The sequence below is a fragment of the Anneissia japonica genome, unplaced genomic scaffold (genome assembly GCF_011630105.1).
Source record: "Anneissia japonica isolate Jap-2015-1 unplaced genomic scaffold, ASM1163010v1 scaffold997_len2565447_cov190, whole genome shotgun sequence".
Classification (NCBI taxonomy): domain Eukaryota; kingdom Metazoa; phylum Echinodermata; class Crinoidea; order Comatulida; family Comatulidae; genus Anneissia; species Anneissia japonica.
In genome coordinates, this window is record NW_022696369.1 from 597,957 (window position 1) to 616,017 (window position 18,061).

General features: G+C 33.6%; 2 protein-coding genes across 4 annotated transcripts; one reads left to right on the forward strand and one right to left on the reverse strand.

Moving 5' to 3' along the window:
• Positions 1–418: 418 nt before the first annotated feature.
• On the forward strand, positions 419–17,737 carry LOC117101952 (peptidyl-prolyl cis-trans isomerase E-like). 2 transcript variants are annotated; one of them, XM_033242080.1, is made up of 9 exons: positions 419–462; positions 3,313–3,455; positions 4,919–4,945; positions 5,340–5,421; positions 13,603–13,730; positions 14,892–15,018; positions 15,463–15,542; positions 15,659–15,840; positions 16,239–17,737. In XM_033242080.1, the coding sequence occupies exons 1-9, from the start codon at positions 429–431 to the stop codon at positions 16,372–16,374; spliced, it is 939 nt and encodes a 312-aa protein (XP_033097971.1). In that variant the 5' UTR covers positions 419–428; the 3' UTR covers positions 16,375–17,737. The 2 variants fall into 2 exon arrangements, with proteins under 2 accessions (XP_033097971.1, XP_033097972.1); XM_033242081.1 differs by lacking the exon at positions 419–462 and adding an exon at positions 703–820.
• LOC117101951 lies at positions 5,432–8,850 on the reverse strand. 2 transcript variants are annotated; one of them, XM_033242078.1, is made up of 2 exons: positions 8,820–8,850; positions 5,432–8,706 (listed from the first exon to the last, which is right to left on the reverse strand). In XM_033242078.1, the coding sequence occupies exon 2, from the start codon at positions 8,665–8,667 to the stop codon at positions 7,726–7,728; it is 942 nt and encodes a 313-aa protein (XP_033097969.1). In that variant the 5' UTR covers positions 8,668–8,706; positions 8,820–8,850; the 3' UTR covers positions 5,432–7,725. The 2 variants fall into 2 exon arrangements, with proteins under 2 accessions (XP_033097969.1, XP_033097970.1); XM_033242079.1 differs by lacking the exon at positions 8,820–8,850 and having other exon boundaries at positions 5,432–8,524; positions 8,656–8,755.
• Positions 17,738–18,061: the final 324 nt, after the last annotated feature.

Consider the following 18,061-nt stretch of genomic DNA (forward strand, 5'->3'; position numbering starts at 1 on the left):
TCTTAAGGTTTTTAATTCGGCTGGTATTATTTTAATTTCTCACTTTCACGTTTTATCCTTTATTGTAATTTATTTTTTCTATAAAAGCAATATATGTATTACTACAAAAATTCTGAAATTTGGTAGTAATAATGAATATGTTTTAGAAATTGTATTCCCAATAAATAGTTAACACTTCGCAGAGGAATTTATCATTTTAATATTAAGATAAACTCTACAGTATTTTTAATTGAATTATACAATGTAAACAATTCATTATTACTGTATTTGTTTTTAGTTTTGACCTAGCAGTATATCTATTATAATTGCTGTAATTCCGGCGTTAATGATATTGTGTGTTGGCGAAAAAACAGAAAATGAAACTCATTCCATATCGCGCGCAATTTTGTCTGGCGCCCTCTTTAATTGCCTTATGGCAGATTTTCAAAATGGCCGCCAACAATAAACGTATAATTTACGTTGGTAAGATTATTTTCTATATTATATTTTATTAATTGATAATTTGTTAGATTGAATACTAATACTTGAAAATTAGCTATAAAGTGAATAAATTTATAATTGTATTATTGTAGGCTTAGGCCTAGCAATATGCCAACATTGACGGGCCCAGTGAGTGTTAGGGGAACGATGTCTTGTGAAGAGACGGCGATTGGTCTTTGGACAATTGGACTCATTCATTTCGGAAATAATGAACTACGGTACCCCTACTCACATGTCTTGTAAGACGATTGGACCATCTAATACTCGCTCTTTGCGGCTTCGCCTCTTCTTGTAATGAATTTTACAAGTAGGCCTAGACCTACACCTTAATTCTTAAAAAGTAAATATTAGTAATATTAGGAGGCCTAGCCTAGAGTAGGTCAGCAGTCAGACAGTCCCTACAGTACACTAGGCCTAGCCGGGTACAACAGGTCAGCTCAGCCCTTCGCCATCTCGGACCATACCTACTCGGCCCACTGCCAACTTGGCCCTTCTTATCCAACTCAGCCCATACACCCTGGCCCTTGACAACTCAGCTGACTCGGCCCTTGTCAATCTTGACCCATCCATGCACAACTCCGCCTACAATGCTGCTTTAGTTTTTTGTTACGGTATTTTAAATCTTTAAATCAATAATATTATTGCTTTTGATATATTTTACTGTTTAGGTATTAATGTTTTATTCAGAATATCGTTCACAGATTCACAAAATTTAAGTCTCAAGTTCTAATATATGTTTGATAAAATTTTACAAACAGATAAGATTTTGCAAACAAATATGTATAAAGATTTATGGATGCCAGTCAATTCGAGCGGATGTCAGTTTGAGCGGATGCATTTAGTGCGAACTATAACAAGGGCGAATTTATCGTCGCCGTATTCTTGTATTTGTTTGTTTAAAATGCAAAAAAATGCTCTGATTACTAAGGTTCTGAAAGGTTTTTAGTACTTTTTGGTAATTACTCCATGTTTGAATTACAGTCTTGGCAACTCCGACTACCAAGATGGCCGCTAACAAGTTAAAACTATAATAGAATTGCGCACTTTTCAGCTTAAAACTAAGAAGAAAGTGTATGTTTTACTAGAGTGCACGAGAAGCACACACACAAGACGAGTGACCATTATTTTTTTCACGGTAAACAAAGTGGGGTGGCTGGCCACCCTATTCACCACCCCCCCCCCCTTCCCCAGATCCTTCCCCAGATCCGTCACTGGTTGAGGTTCTGTATTTAAAAAAGCAAATTATAGTTGTTATTGAGTTATGCTACTCACTTATCTATTCTGGAACTGTTGTGTGCCCCCCTCCTCTTTGAAAATGTCAAATTTTTAGCTCAAATTATATTTGTAATTGAGATATGCTACTCACTTAATCTATTCTGGAACTGTTGTGTGCTCCCTTCCCCTTTGAAAATGTCAAATTTTTAGCTCAAAAATAAGAAATTTTGAAGTAATTCGTATATAACTCGCACAGGTTGTTGTTCGCACAAGTGGATCTTCTTCCGCTCAAACTAGCATCCGCTCGAATTCACTCGAATCCGCTCAAATTGGCCTTCGCTCGAAGTGGCATCCGCTCGAATTGACTGGTTCCCAAGATTTATGATGTGCTATATGTGATGTATAATAATATTTTATTATTATGATTATGACATAATGTGTTAACAAAAGGATCAAAAACATAAAATGAAAAAAATAATAATAATAATGAGAAATTGTAAGCTCTTTTGAAAATGGTATATCTGTGTATCTGCTATTATAACTTGTTTTAATTGTACATTAACTACTTACAAAAAAAGTTAAAATTATATAATGTATTGTAAAAAGGGCTTCTACAACCCAAGTGTCATTTTGTACAAATTTTTGTATTTGTGTTAAATAAAAAAGTATTGAATTAATAGGTGATTCCCACAAAAGAGAAAAACAATTTTACAAACAGAAACATAAATTTGTTAATGAATCTTTATGAAACGTTAAATATTAAATTTCACAAAAATAAAAAAAAATTACACGAAATAAGCATTATTAAAGGCATGTATGTATGTTGATTGTTTCAGTTGGGCCTAGGCTATAGCATACAAAAGTAGTAATGCATTTTCTTATGATATACCGTATTTGTATTTTTCATGTATAGTATTAATGTTTTATGCTACATAAATTACACAAAAATTAAAGAAATTACACTAAAAAGCAGTAATGTAGGCATGTCTTCTTAATTTTTTTTTTTTGTTTTTGTTTATTTAATGCATTACATTGTTATTGCTTTATGTATTAATTGATAATCTTAAATATCATTTGCTGTTGCTATGGGCCAAGTCGGTTAAGGGCCGAGTTGACAAGGGCTGAGTCTGTTAAGTGCTGAGTTGTCTTGAAGCCTAGCCTCCACTATCTATGCTAGGCCTAGCTGCCTAGCTAGAAGGAAAAATATTCAACCAATATAAGGAAGGCCACTATCATCAGCAATGATGTGAGCCTCCACCTACAATTTTACTTACAAAAAGATTTAAATTAACATTTTTACTATTGCACACATATTAATTAAAAATAATTAAAGATATAAAAATACAGTATACAAAATTTCAAATTTATTTAAAAATATATTTTAATTAATTAGTTATACAAGAATAAAGTCAGAGCTGTGATTAAAATACAGAAATACTATTAATTGACAATTTAGAAAAGAAAAATCAATTATAGGGAGCAATGTTTAAAAAGTGTTTTTTACTTTTGGGTTTATTTTGCAATGCAGAAAATATAGTTTAATTTTATAGTTTATATATTTTTTTTGCCTACTCATATTGTCAAAGTTGCTCATTCTGAAAAAAATGTTTGTTGTAGGTGGGCTAGCTGAGGAAGTAGATGAGAAGGTGCTGCATGCCGCTTTTATCCCATTTGGGGATTTGGTTGACATTCAGATCCCAATGGATTACGAGACAGAAAAGCACAGGGGATTTGCATTTGTGGAGTTTGAGTTTGCAGAAGTAAGATTCTCAAAATATATCTCAGTAGAAGAGATGTGTGTGATGTCCGTGTCATCACTCACACAATTGGCAAAATTTATAATCTGACATGAAAATAGCCATCACTTTTCTCTGGTTGAGTGACAGTTTGTGTAGGTTGTTTTGATTGGTTAAAAGGGGACTGTAATATAGACCTATATGAAGCTGTATCTTGGTGGCTAAGATGTAATTTTATAATGAAAATATAGTTAACTAGATTGAAATTCATCATCAAAAAATTTTAGGTGATGCACAGGATCTAATAGTTTTCCTCAGCAAGAAAGTTTTGAAATGCCCAAAATGGCCTGAAACGTGCTTTAATTTGGTCAAAAAGTGATCTTGAGAATTTAAAATAAACACACACGTACACGCACGTCATGTTGCGCGCACACAAACGGTAATGGCACATGAAGTTGACCCTTGATATAAAGTATACTTGCGTCAGTGTAATAAACCAGTCTGCCGTCCTATGACGGAGATCTATTTATGATTAATCATAGAATTTCACATTCAAAGATTTTAAGAAAAAAATGATGGGGGGGGGGGGCATTTCGAAATTTCAATGCAAGTGTATGGGTACGCTAAGACGCGTACGCACACATTAATGAGTACAAAAAGTTGACCCTTCATATGAAGTATACTTGTGTGTCAAGTTTCATTGAAAAATGCATCTTGGTGAGGAATTTATGGTCAATCATAACATTTCACCTAATGGCGCGTAGATGACATCACATGACTGTGACGTCACACAAAAAGTCACCTGCAAAACTTCAGATATAGATCTATCTGCTATCCAAATAACAAGGATAGAACCTGTGCCATTTTTTAGAATAGCCGCAAACTAAGAATGGGAGGAAGAATAAAAAAGAAGAAATAAATAAAGAAGAAAAATCTAAAGAACAACAATAGGTGATACGCTGTAGCAGCGTATCACCTAATAAAAAATGTGGAGCATGTTGTTTGTTTGAAGCAACTGTCAGTCGCAAGCTGATGGATGCATATAAAATGTAAACAAAATATCATACACATTGATACCATTCAAATTTTTTAATGCTGATCAGGATATGTACATGTTTATAAGGTAATGGAGACTTATATAGCGCAAAGGAATTAACAAGGTTCTACAACTATGAAATATCACGAAAGAAAACAAAGATTTATTCAATTTCCTATAGAATTACTTTTACAGTATAATGTATTAGGTTGAATGCTTAGTATGTAACCTTAACTTACATCCTGCATAAAATTTGTTCTTTTTGTAATTCAATGGCTGAGTTCATTATCAGAACATTTCAATACAAACTTAATATAATCCAGTAAACAAGTGATCATGTAGGTGTTGCTTTCTTAACACGCACATTAAGTACTGTAACTCAGTACTGTACAGTAGTTACAAATAATAAATAAACTTTCACTCAATAAAAATCTACATTTGCTTTCCACAGGATGCTGCTGCAGCAATTGACAACATGGTAAGTAACATTTTGAAATGATTTAGTTTGGATTTTTTTCTCATTACTGAATAATACTCCTTTTTAAAAATGTTCAGGTTGAACTTTTTTGTGGTCAAACTAATATGTACCTGCTCATTTTACCAACAATATTTAAAACAGAATCTAAATAACATTTTCTTGGTATTGTGTGTTCAACCAATTGATTCTTGCTAAGGAAAATTAACGAGGCTTTTTTTTATCAAGCACAAAAATCTACTGCAAACATAATTATCTTTAAAACTGAAATATAAATATTTTTTTATATAATAAATATATTTTCAGTTTTTGTGTGCTCCAAATACTGTAATGAATTATTTATTGTTTGTTTTTTATTTGCATCCTGTATAGTGAATGAATAATGATTTTATTTCAGAATGAATCTGAATTGTTTGGAAGGACGGTCAGAGTAAACTTGGCTAAACCAATGAAAATCAAAGAAGGTTCCAGTAGACCTGGTATGTTGACATGAATTATACAACAATATGTGATAATTGATAAATGAAAAGTAATAATAATACACTAATAGCCCTGGCTCTTAATATGATCCATCGACACAGAGCAGAGCAAATTACAATAATCTGGACTGAACAATAAAATAAAAAACTAAAATGAATAGTTTTTCCATTAAAGTAAATACCAAAATGCAAATCTATTTGAGATATGTTTGCACATCTGATTGATACATAAGAAAAACAAATTTGATAATATTTGTTATTACAAAATAGACCACATTAGTCACCAAAGCTGGTATTGTATAGTGGGTATAGCATCAAAATTCACCACAAGGTGACAGCTTTTTACACAATAGTAAGCCTCGAATAAATGTTGACTGTTTTTAAACTCAGAAAATAATACATTTTAATGTAAATTAACGTATCGAAAACCTTGGTAGATGTTACTAAATAAATTCTTAAAATTTTGACTCGTTACATTTGAAGTGGAGTGAAAGAAACATATGGAAAGCTTGAACATTTTTCTAGACACAGTGAGCATAGCCTCGTTGCATAAACACAGGCCTAGGCTAGAGAGTCATTCAAACAACATTCATTCATTGGTCATTGTAGTCAAAATAAACATCTTATTCTACAAATTCAGCAATTTTTAAGTTCGTTTAGTAGTTTAAATATTTCATACAGAAATTGCAACAAAATGACTTGGTGACTGTATTCAAGCTAAATCAACAAGGTTCGCCTTAGTCAGCGCTGGATGTGGCGAGTCCTGCGAGAAATGGACCTAGGCCCCCTAGGAGACCTCTCAAAACTGTATGGAAATGTAAATCAAATCAAGCTTAATCTCATGAATTTAGGAATCATTCAAAATATATACCTTGTTATAAAAAGCATTTTCTACGCTAAATTCATTACATTTTAGATGATTTACAATAATATACACCACTCAATGGATAAGCATGACTCTGGCAAATGTTTCTATACCCACTAAACCAAATCGTGAAGACATCATCTTTAGTGATTAATTCGGTTTATTCCAAATGTACTGACACTTGGAGGGATTGAACCATAGGAAGCCAAATGCAATTCATTATTTGATTGACTGTATATAATTTGATTTAACAGCATCATTTTAAAATGCAATGAGCACACACTTTTTACTGGGATTTAATTATTTGATACGTAAGAAAAACAACTTTGACAATATGTGTTGCTACAAAATTCCAAATGTACTGATACAACTGGGAGGGTTTGAACTATAGGAAGCCAAACACAATTCATCATTGCATTGACTTGGCTTTATAATTTTATTTTTTAAATTTTAAGATTCAATGCATTTGAATACATACCGGTAATACAATAAACTTGAGTTACTTGCGTAATTAAATGTGTAACCTTTTGCCTTCCATGATATAATAAATTCCATCTAAAAATTAATTTCATTGGTCAGACCATTCTAACCAATCAGACTATTTGTTATAAAATGGTTTAGTAAGCAATGATCTTACTAAGCAGGAAGCAGGTAACAGTAGGTGTAGATTACGGTCTGTAATATAAATAGTACAGAACCTAGGTCTGTCCCATTGCCTGTAGCTCAAGATATTCCAGGGGTTCCAAGTATCATGCGAGTCACAGGATCTCCCAGAAACTTACTGGGTGTCAATGACAATTAAACATACTATTTACCTATTATAAAACTGAGTCTTAAATACTAAAATGATCCATGAATTACTTACTTATTTAACTACTAAAGTCAGGTAACAAGGAATGTTAATCAGATTTTTGCTCTATACTAAGTTGACTTAACCTAACTCAAATAATTTCTTAAGTCAATCTTATTTTACATGCCAAATTATTGTGTTTTCCATTTTTTAAGACAGATTTTATATGAAGTTGAACAATTTTTCAATGCCATTTTGGATTCGACTTAGGCAAGTGTAAGTGTATAACAAGTAGCAGGATAATAGAAATAGCCAAAATGGCTGATTTTATTCTTTATTTGCTCAAAATTCAACAGAATTACAGAATTGAAACAATAATAACTTAACTTTTGTGTAACTGGTTGATTTTATTTGTTGTTGAATTATATTTGTTAACAATAGGTAGTTTTTATAATAGGAAAATTATATTCGTTTTTTAAATTTAAATATTAATTATTCTTGAACACCCTATATTTTTTGCCATGAAGGGAGGAAAAATATATATTTTAACACTATAAATATAGTCAACACCTGGTGAGGGACTTCCTCTATTAAGAGATCAATTTTTTGGTACCAAAGTTGCTTTATTTTTACAATGCTTTTAAAATGATCAAGTTGATAAGGGAAAAGGGGTAGCTACTTCAGCCAAGTCAGTCGGCCCCAGTTGATGCTGCTCCTGAATGGGATGGTTCCTCCCTTTAACGTTTAGTTTTGAATAATCAGTCAATATATTTTTATTGTAGTGGTAATTCACTAAAATATAAGTAACTAATATGATTATAAGTAAAATACAGAAAAGAGTTGTTATGAAGTAGGTATTTGGGCACTCACACTTACTACATTCACTATTGGCTATTGTTGAGGGTGAAGAATATAGGCTCTTTGTAGTGGGAATCGGCGTTGACTTGGTCATGGTATGCAATGTCTTACTGCAGTGACGTGATTTTGAAAAGTTATTAGACATTATGCAGGCTATCTGTCTATTGTCAATTTCATCGTCATCCGCCAGGAATTCTATGGTAGCCCATTGGTGTGTTCCATTAATGCACTGGCATGTAGTGTTCCTTTCTAAGGTTTCAGAAAACTCCAATTTGTCAAGTGGTGACTTATTCTCTGTGGTACAGGTCATACGTACCATATCACACTCATCATATATAGACATTGATGTTTCACAAATAGGATATGGCTCCCCTGTTATTTCATTCACTGTCAACAAAGCCTTTTCTGAAAGTTCTGGAGGCTGTCCATTTGTTGTTATTTTGCATTGATAATATCCTTTGTCTGTGCGATTCACTTGTATTATATGAAGTTTAAATTTATTAGGCTCAGATTTATCCACATTGTAATGATGATCATCATCTGGTATTTGCTGTTCGTCTTTAATCCAGATCATCTCGTCAGGTTGACCACTGAAAGTGCACAGAAATTTAATGTTCTTTCCTTCATTTACAGTCTCATTTGATGGGCCTTTCACAATTAGTGGTTCACCATTGGTTGAACCAACAAGAAATGTTGAATAAAGTATGAGTATGGTACTTACTACAGTGCACATTGTTGTTGTAGTATTTACCTTTCTACACTGATAATGTATCTGCAAGAGAAATATTGTTTATAATATTTTGCTTTAACTTCTGTAGTTTCTGTTTGTGAACCCTACAGCAGCAAAATACAAAATGAATCAATAAAACATTAATCTCTGCTTACCTACAACTTCATAGTATGTGGCCTACTGGATAATATTCTTTTCAAATATAATTGATTATTCAAATGCAATTTAACAGTTTGTTAAAAAAATAAACGTGCAGTCAACCATGGCAGTGTACATTGGATGCTTCAATCAAGGGTGCAGATCTGTTTTTAAAGGTGCAGCGAGATTTTGTGAGTCCACACCCACCTCAGCCATATACACACACACATACATGTATGTGTATGTATATATGCATGCATGTATGTACATATACATGATACATACACACAGGTATACACAGACATACATCGTACATACACACACATTCCATTGCCTAATCATGCTTGGAATTGGGCTATTGCGATATCTGGCAGTCCAGCAAACAGCGACAGTCACCTGTTCGCACTATGGAGACATCTGCCATGGGACTCAAACCAACACTGATCCTGACTATAGCAATCCAAACTTTGATGTTTCCAGTGTGCTTCCTAAAACTTTCATGCACTGCTTTTATACCACTTTATTTTCAGTTTTGATATTACTTTTTACAGATGATCGATGTCTGGCTATAAAAAACAAAGTGTTTTTTTCCAAAGTTGTTTGGTGGGCCGCACAGATATATGGTTTTTAATTCATTTTCGCAGGCCGCAAAAAACACTCTCTGGCCGCACTTTGCCAACCTGTGCTGTAATTTAAAGTATTCCAATAGACACAGTATTTAGAATATTTCTACACTGAGTTAATTAATTTTATATTATGTATGCTAAGATCTGATCCAAAAAACTGTGGTCTTGATCATAAACCTACAGTTTTTATCATAAAGCCAGTTTAGCATCTATGTACATACATTCACTAAATCTCTCTACAATAAATATTATTTGTACTTTTACTACAGTAGAACCCCTATTGAGGGGACACTTTCAGGACCCAAAAATTGTCCGCTTAATAAAGGTGAATCATTCTGGATTCGATGTAGATTACAAAACGTATAGGCTTGACACCTTGACCTCTGATGAATAGTATCCAAAATTTATTACAATCTCATAAATTTATGTAATAGTGAGCTATTATCATTATTATATAACACATTTGGTATACAAATTTAAGCCACTCCGTGTTTCTTTCCTACTCTTCCATATGCTTCTTTCATATTTACGTTAAATTTAATTATTTTACTAAATAACATACTTGCGCATAATGTAGAATGTGTATATATAAATATATCATTTCAACACATAGTTACGTATTCCAACTGGACTCTAGACTGTAAGAGTTTATTAATATCTATAAATTTATATATTTATTGTTATATATTATTACTTAGGGAGTATGGAATTTCAACTTTTGTTACAGTGATTTAGTTCACTTTTGGTTCCTGCCTACTCCTTGAGTTGACTGTATGTGTTTGTTTTTGTATTGTTTCTGGCAATAAAGAATAAGAATAGGCCTATGTATACATTGTGTCTGTATTTAACATTTTTCTATCTTTGTCAATTTAAAGTCGAAGGTATGTCCTGGTCCCCGACCTTTTTATGTTCACTTAGATAGGCTTATCTTCATGAGACTTCTACGAATGATTACCTTATTTGAAGTGCTCAAGAAATCAAGTTGTCTTTACCAAGTACCGCTTGTCTATTTTATCCATGTGGGAAATTTTTAACCAATGATTTCAGTGTTCAGGCAAGTTTTTGTAGGCATTCCAAAATGCTCGGATGTTGTAACATCTGCAGATGTTTGTTATTGTAAGTACCCACTATCCAAGATTTTGGTGACATATGCAGTAACTATTTGATCCATTATGCTGTTACACAACTGATTTTTTTCACAACTGAACAACAATTCTTTTTCTCTCTCTTTCGTGGGGGAAGCCCACTTTTATTCATTCTTCTTTTTCAATGTCATTTTCATTCATTTGTACATATTTTTTTAAATAATCATATATAAAAAAATAAAAGTGTAGGTGAAACAGTGGTTGGTATTTCAAGTTTTAAAAATTTTTTAAAAAGACCTTAAGAAATAAAAATTATGTAAAATCTCATATTGTTATGTTGTTATTTTTTTAATTTAAGACAATTCTTAGATATTTGGTTGGTGTAACAAATGGGTAAGTTTAAGTAAGAGAGGTCCAGATTATTATAAATAAAAACAGTAAATAAGCCCTTAGAGTAAATGAAATCAGACAATACAAATAATTAATAGTCGTATATTGCCACAGAACACTATACATAAAAGTAGGTGCATGGTACTATACAACATTCAATATATTTGTGAATGATTGAGCAGCTTGTTTTTAACAGTCGCCCAACTAAAGAACAGTTTTTCGATTTACTTTCTCTCTTTCATTTGTAAACTTCACTTCTGGTAATTTATCTCATTCATTTAACAATAATTCTTGATATATTGCCAACATTTATATATCAATGTCACATTTGTTGGTTATTAAGGTTATTATTAACAAAAAGTCCACTTGCAATAAGATCCTTGTTTTCAGTATGAAGCCTCATTCACACCAAATCCGAATATTCTGATCGGAAGACCTACCAAACTGATTTGAAATTCAATTCAGTGTGTAAGATTAGGGACACTGGTATTCAGCGCATCGGAAATGTGGTCCAAATTTTGGTTTCTATCCGAAACTTTAAACTTTTTAAAATTCCATTAATCAACAGGCACTTTCGCCTTAAATAGTAAAGTGCTCACTCAACCTCGTCCATTTGGTTTACGAAGTATCATCCACGTTTTGGAATTAATCCCTTGCAATGTTGGAATGTTGCAATACATCATACATAGTGCTTTAGTTACCTGCTGAATTAATTTAGCTTTCAATGCAATATTCTACAAAATACTTGATATATTTATGGGAAAAAAATGCTTGTCTACTTCCATTGCTATTGATTTATATTTTTTAAATGGTACCGAATTGACTGTTATCCTTCTCAGCAGAGGATTCATGATACTCTTTTATATTGGCAATAATTTAAAAGCTAATAAACATTTTTATTATGAACTGGTGTAAAAACACTGAAATAAAGTTTTTTTGGATGGAATTTGGCAACTATGCTCACTGTCTCCTGTAACTGGTGGCATTGGTCAAGTTGTCATCGAATGAAGTTCATCAAAAAAGTCAATTGTGAATTGTCGGCTAAGGGTTTGGCTGCCTCCACCATTCAAAAATACATTTGAAAAGAGGAGTCAATATACTTTCATGTTTGGCTTCATTTACACCAATCAAAATAAGAAACATTATTGTTGTTAATATTGGAGGAACAATAACATGAGCTGTTGTGAATTTATTTGGACAATCACGCTCACTATCATCTGGTTTAGATGTGGGCTCCACTGACTTGATGTGCAATTTCATGTTGCAATTAGGTTTTTCTGTAGAGAAGTTATTAGACATTATGCAGACTATTTCTGAATTGTTAACTTCAACTTCCGCCAGGAATTCTAAGGTAGCCCATTGGTGTGTTCCATTAATGCACTGGCATGTAGTGATCGTTTCTAGAGTTTTATATAAAGTTTTAGAAAACTCCAATTTGTCAAGTGGTGACTTATTTTCTGTGGTACAGGTCATATGTACCATTTCACACTCATCATATATAGGCTTTGATGTTTCGCAAATAGGATATGGCTCCCCTGTTATTTCATTCACTGTCAACAAAGCCTTTTTTGAAAGTTCTGGAGGCTGTCCATCTGTTATTATTTTGCATTGATAATATCCACGGTCTGTGCGAATCACTTGCATTATATGAAGTTTAAATTTTATATCAAACTCAGATTTGTCCACATTGTAATGATGATGATCATCATCTGGTACTTGCTGTCCGTCTTTAATCCAGATCATCTCGTCAGGTTGATCACTGAGAGTGCACAGAAATGTAATGCTCTTTCCTTCAGTTATTGTCTCATCTGATGGGCCTTTTGCAATTAGAGATTCACCATTGGTTGAACCAACAAGAAATGTAAAACAAAGTATGGTACTTGTAATGGTACACATTGTTGTAGTAGTAATCTATCTAAACTGATGCTCTATCTGTAAGAGAAATATTGTCTACAATAGTTTCCTTTACCTTGTGAACAACAAATTCTGTAGTTTCCGTTTGTGAACCCTACAGCAGCAAAATACAAAATGAATTGTACATTGATCTCTGCTTCAATAATTCCATAGTATATGGCCTTCTGGGTAATATTCTTTTCAAAAAATAATTGCCTTGTATGTAAACATGATTGTTAAAGCAATAAAAGGTGCAGTCAACTATGTCAGTGTACAACACTATTTTGAATGTATTGTAAACAAGCACCATGGATGAAAACCTTCGTGAAAACTTCAATTGAATGTTAGAATACCCACCACCTACAGTATTTAAGAATGTACTCCCAAGTTATTGAGCAAAGATAATATGTCTTACTGAAGGACACATCTGAATATGAAAGGTTTGAACCTAAGTTAGGAAGCTCAACATACACCATTCATTGATTTTGATTTTACTTGAATATTTCCACATCAAACTTGTGGTGGAAGCTAAACATGTTTTTCATATTTTGAATAAGCTTTTGTGCTATCCCTTAAAATGGACTGTTAATATCAATTACAGTTAAAAGTGTAATTGCTATATTCAAAAAAATTAAAATTATATCTAATGTGTGTGAAATATCCAGGCAAAATATATACAAAATTCATACAAAAGTTTTGAATTAGATTTAATTTCAAAATGGTTTTCTTTGAAAATTGGACTTTACACACCATATACAAAGATCAAAGACTTTTTACAGCAGAATCAATTTTGGGTTTTTTTTCAGTTTGGTCCGATGATAATTGGCTGAAGAAGCATGCAGGTGAGACATTAAAGAAACAGGAGGAAACCGATGAGACAGGTGATGAGAGTACAGGTGGTGGAACCAAGAGACCAGCTCAAGATGCAGACGAGGTAGAATTTTATTTTCGTTATTGTGTATATTTTGGTATGAAATATATAACCCACAAAATTGTTATTTCCAGTGGGGTCATTCCAGTTGAGAATGGGGCAGTATACTGGGTCATAATCCTCTACTCTTTTCCAAAGAGTGTACTGTGTTCCTTATCATGCACATGACTCATATTGGACCGTCTCTCATCTGATAGATAGAGCGCCATTGAACTTGTATTTCACCTTTCAGGCAAAACCTAATAGAGTTAGCCCTCCAATTTGGGAACACCTTTGGAACCTGTAAATTTAGGGTGGTCTGTCTCAGCTAGTAGAGGGTTAGCTCAGTGTAAACAGATGGAAAATTGTTATTTACTTTGAAAAAGTTGTCTTGAATTGGAGGGTGCACTGTATAGTAAGTAGTGGATGGAATTGAACTGGGGACCAAGGTTATGTAAAGATCTTAATGTTTTTTTTTTTGGTTTTTTTTCTATTTATTTTAATGTATTGGGGAATATACAACAATGTAGTGATTGTACTATGTATTATTTATAGTGCATATTGTATTGACTACCACAGTGCGATTCATGTTTTGCCAACCATTCTTTCCCTCATGATTCTCCTATCCTAAAGCTCTGTCCACAATATCAAATACCATATATAGGCATGATGTGCATATACAGTATGCATACATATGGTCATGATGTGATGGTTTTGTCAAATACAGTCTGATAGTCTGGACAGGGCTTTAAATTGTTGATCCATTCAATAGCCTGGTTCTCACGAGAGCCCTAGTATCCGAATCGGGAGCTAACTGTTAGCGCTAACCATTAGCACCTGTGTGAGAATGCCCAATTAGTTAGCGCTAACTGTTAGCGGTATCCGGATACGCTAACAGTTAGCAAGCGCTATCGGTTAGCAAGTTAAGGACGTTTCTATCATCAACCAATCACACGTACGCGTTTACAATTTCCAGTTTCTTGTTGGCCAGTGATTCGATCATATTGTTGGTATCCGGATCAGGATTTTCTTGCATGGACGCATGGCAGCTAACGGTTAGCAGGATTCGGATCCTGCTAACCATTAGCTGCTGTGTGAGAACATAGCCTTTCTCTTTCCCTCTTCTTGACTTTGCAAAAGTGAATGATGTTCAATATTATTATATTTATATGTGCCCCTTTGTAGGCAATAGGGTCTGGAGCTAAGAGGTCTAAGGTCAATCCTCAGGTTTACTTCGACATAAAATGTGGAAAGAAGGAGATTGGCAGAATCACAATTCTACTGAGAAGTGACGTGGTCCCAATGACTGCAGGTAGGCTAAGCAGGATCAGATATTATGCTCTATCAGAAAGCAGTTCATTGAATGATGTTTATCACTTGAAAGTAATTTTGATGCTTTCTTAAACTTGTTGTCATGATGCCAAACTCACACTGACCATTCTTGGCTGTACTTGCTGGGCTGTGAAGGAGTCTCATGCTATATGCTCCCTGACTCCCCTATCAGGGAGAGCTCCCTCTAAATACTGTAGTCTTAGTTTTTGGGGATTCGCAACTTTGACCACTTTCAAGAGGTTTTGAGCAACACCCGACCATGCCCATGTACACTCTCATCAAGGATATTTCCCCCCCCCCCCCCGTTACAGACAGGGGACTTCCCATCAGGCAAATCCTAGAGACATCTCTTCTCATCTCATTAATAAGTATTTTCTTTTTGTATTTTGCTTTATACCAACAACCATGTTTTAATCCTTTTCAGAAAATTTTCGTTGTTTGTGCACCCATGAAAAAGGATATGGTTACAAAGGAAGCATATTTCACCGCATCATCCCAAAATTTGTATCCTTGATAACACCTTTTATAATTAAACCTTTACATGAATACCACATAAAGTCTCACCATTCAATGAATCATGCTTCAAATAGTCATATTTCCTTAGCAAGCATTTCTTTCAGATGTGCCAAGGGGGTGATTTCACCAATCACAATGGAACCGGAGGAAAGTCCATATATGGGAAGAAATTTAATGATGAGAACTTTGTCCTGAAACACACAAAACCAGGCTTGTTATCGATGGCAAACTCTGGACCTGGCACCAATGGATCTCAGTTCTTTTTGACGACGGAAAAAACGGAATGGTAAGAAAACATTTGAAATTAATCATCAACAACCGTCACTCCAGATTATCAATTAGTTGTCATCCGAGATTCCCTTTCGCTGGAGTCATACAAGTAGTTGTTCAATGTAATAATCATGATGTATGGTAAATTTTACTAATGTTTGAGTGTCTTCAGCTTTTGATTATAATGTAATGATTTATTTAATATAATTTGTTTTTAGGTTTTAACTTTTTTTTAAATTTCTAAAATAATAACTGGTCTAAATAATTTTTTTTTTTTTAATAGAAAACAGGTTTTCAAAGTCATTGGCTTTATTTTCTTTTGGTACCTTCATGGTACCTTCATTAGCTGTTAAAGTAGCATGTTCTCTCATTGTATGTTATTATTTAATTATTGTTATTATTATCTATGTTTAGGTTAGATGGAAAACATGTAGTTTTTGGTGAGGTAATTGAAGGAATGAGTGTAGTGAAGGCAATCGAGAAGGTGGGAACTCCATCAGGTAAACCTACTACAAAGGTGATCATCAGTAACTGTGGAGAACTGGTATGAAGATAATAAACAATAAGAAACACAGTGGGATTGTTGAACAAGATGACTGGTAACGTTGGTGGGCTTCCATGGCTTTATGGTCTTCACCTGCCAAGATAGAGGATGATCCATGTAGAGTGGTTTGCTGTAACTTGTTTACAGCTATTAGCTAACAAGTTCATGACTGCTAAATGGTTACTAATCAGACAGTGTTATTTCGATGATCAGGAATTACAAGTCGATTAGAATTATTAATTGCCTTTAATGTGTTTGCCCTATATGTCAGGCAAACACATCATTCCTATTACTAATCAGACAAAAGCTGAATAAGCTATCTGTGTGCAGCTTTGTGTGCAGCTTTGTGGCCCACACGATTCAATGTAGAACGCAATGCCATGACGAGTGCACAATGGATCGTTTTTAATGACAATTTGTTCAAACTGCCACCGACAATCAGCAAACGGCATTGGGTCATCTAGCACTCGCAGATAGAGTTTGGGTCGTCAGGACAACGGTCGTAGGACCGTCGTACGCTTCAGTGAGTGGCCAGCTTAAGAGAATGATTCATGTACAGGTAGATTGAGTGCTGTATGTTGTTTAATGCTGTTTACTAACAGCTGCTGCTTTTCATTGAATCCATACATTTTGGTGGGAGAATCGGTTGAAACAGGTCCGTGATGAGAACGCTTCTCCTATGACCCCTTGAGTTGCTACGTAATTACAAATGAGACATAGTTTCTCATGAGTTAGTGGTTAAATAAGCTGTTTGTGTGTGGATTAGCAATGGCCATTGGAGGTAATAATGACGTTTAATTAATCCACTGTCGGAAGAAAGGTAATATTATTTTATCTTGAAATTCTCTACTGGTAAAAATATAAGAATCTTCTACTTCCATTAGCTGAAACCGACTTATGTGTTAAGTGCCTTTTTTATTTTCATCCAACAGCAGTAGCGATTTTCAAAATTCTTGAATCTGAGGCTTAGGGAGTAGAGTTTATTGTAGCCATGAAAAAAAAACTATTGCTGATGTGGTATGAATTTAATGACCACTTAATAATAAAAAATAAAATAATTTAAAAAAAAATACCACTGAAAAAATAATAACTCATTTTAAAGGATTAAATATGTTAATAACTTCTGATGACAAAGCTAAATAAGTGTAGGCCTGTGCTGGTTTGTGAATGCACTGTAGTCCTATAAGTCAATTTCTTGTCGATTTAATTATTTGAAAAAATATACTGTATGAGCGATATATGTATTTTTTAAATATCTTGTCCGGGGTTCTGCTTATATCCATTGACAGAAAAAATATGATTACACTGATGATGATAAAAGTTATCACAAAAAAAACTGAGAGATTAAAGTTTGATGTATATTAAACTATTAAATTAGATTATTTATTATTTTGCAACTCATGGCCATAACTTTTTGGCAGAGATCCTAAAACAAGAAGATACCGTTCTCCGTGATTTCTGGGTGCAAATTCTGTAATAATGCAGTGTAGGACGCCCTCTTGCAATTTCAATTACTTTTGGAATTGACATCTATGATCTCCATGCAAATTCTGGAACAACCGCCATAGTAACAACTAGGACGCACTCTCTCAATTACAATTACTTTCTATTGTTTTCTGCATGAATTGGATGCTTCTATTTGTTACACACAAACCATGGAGAACGCTATCTTGTTATAAGATCTTTGCTCTTT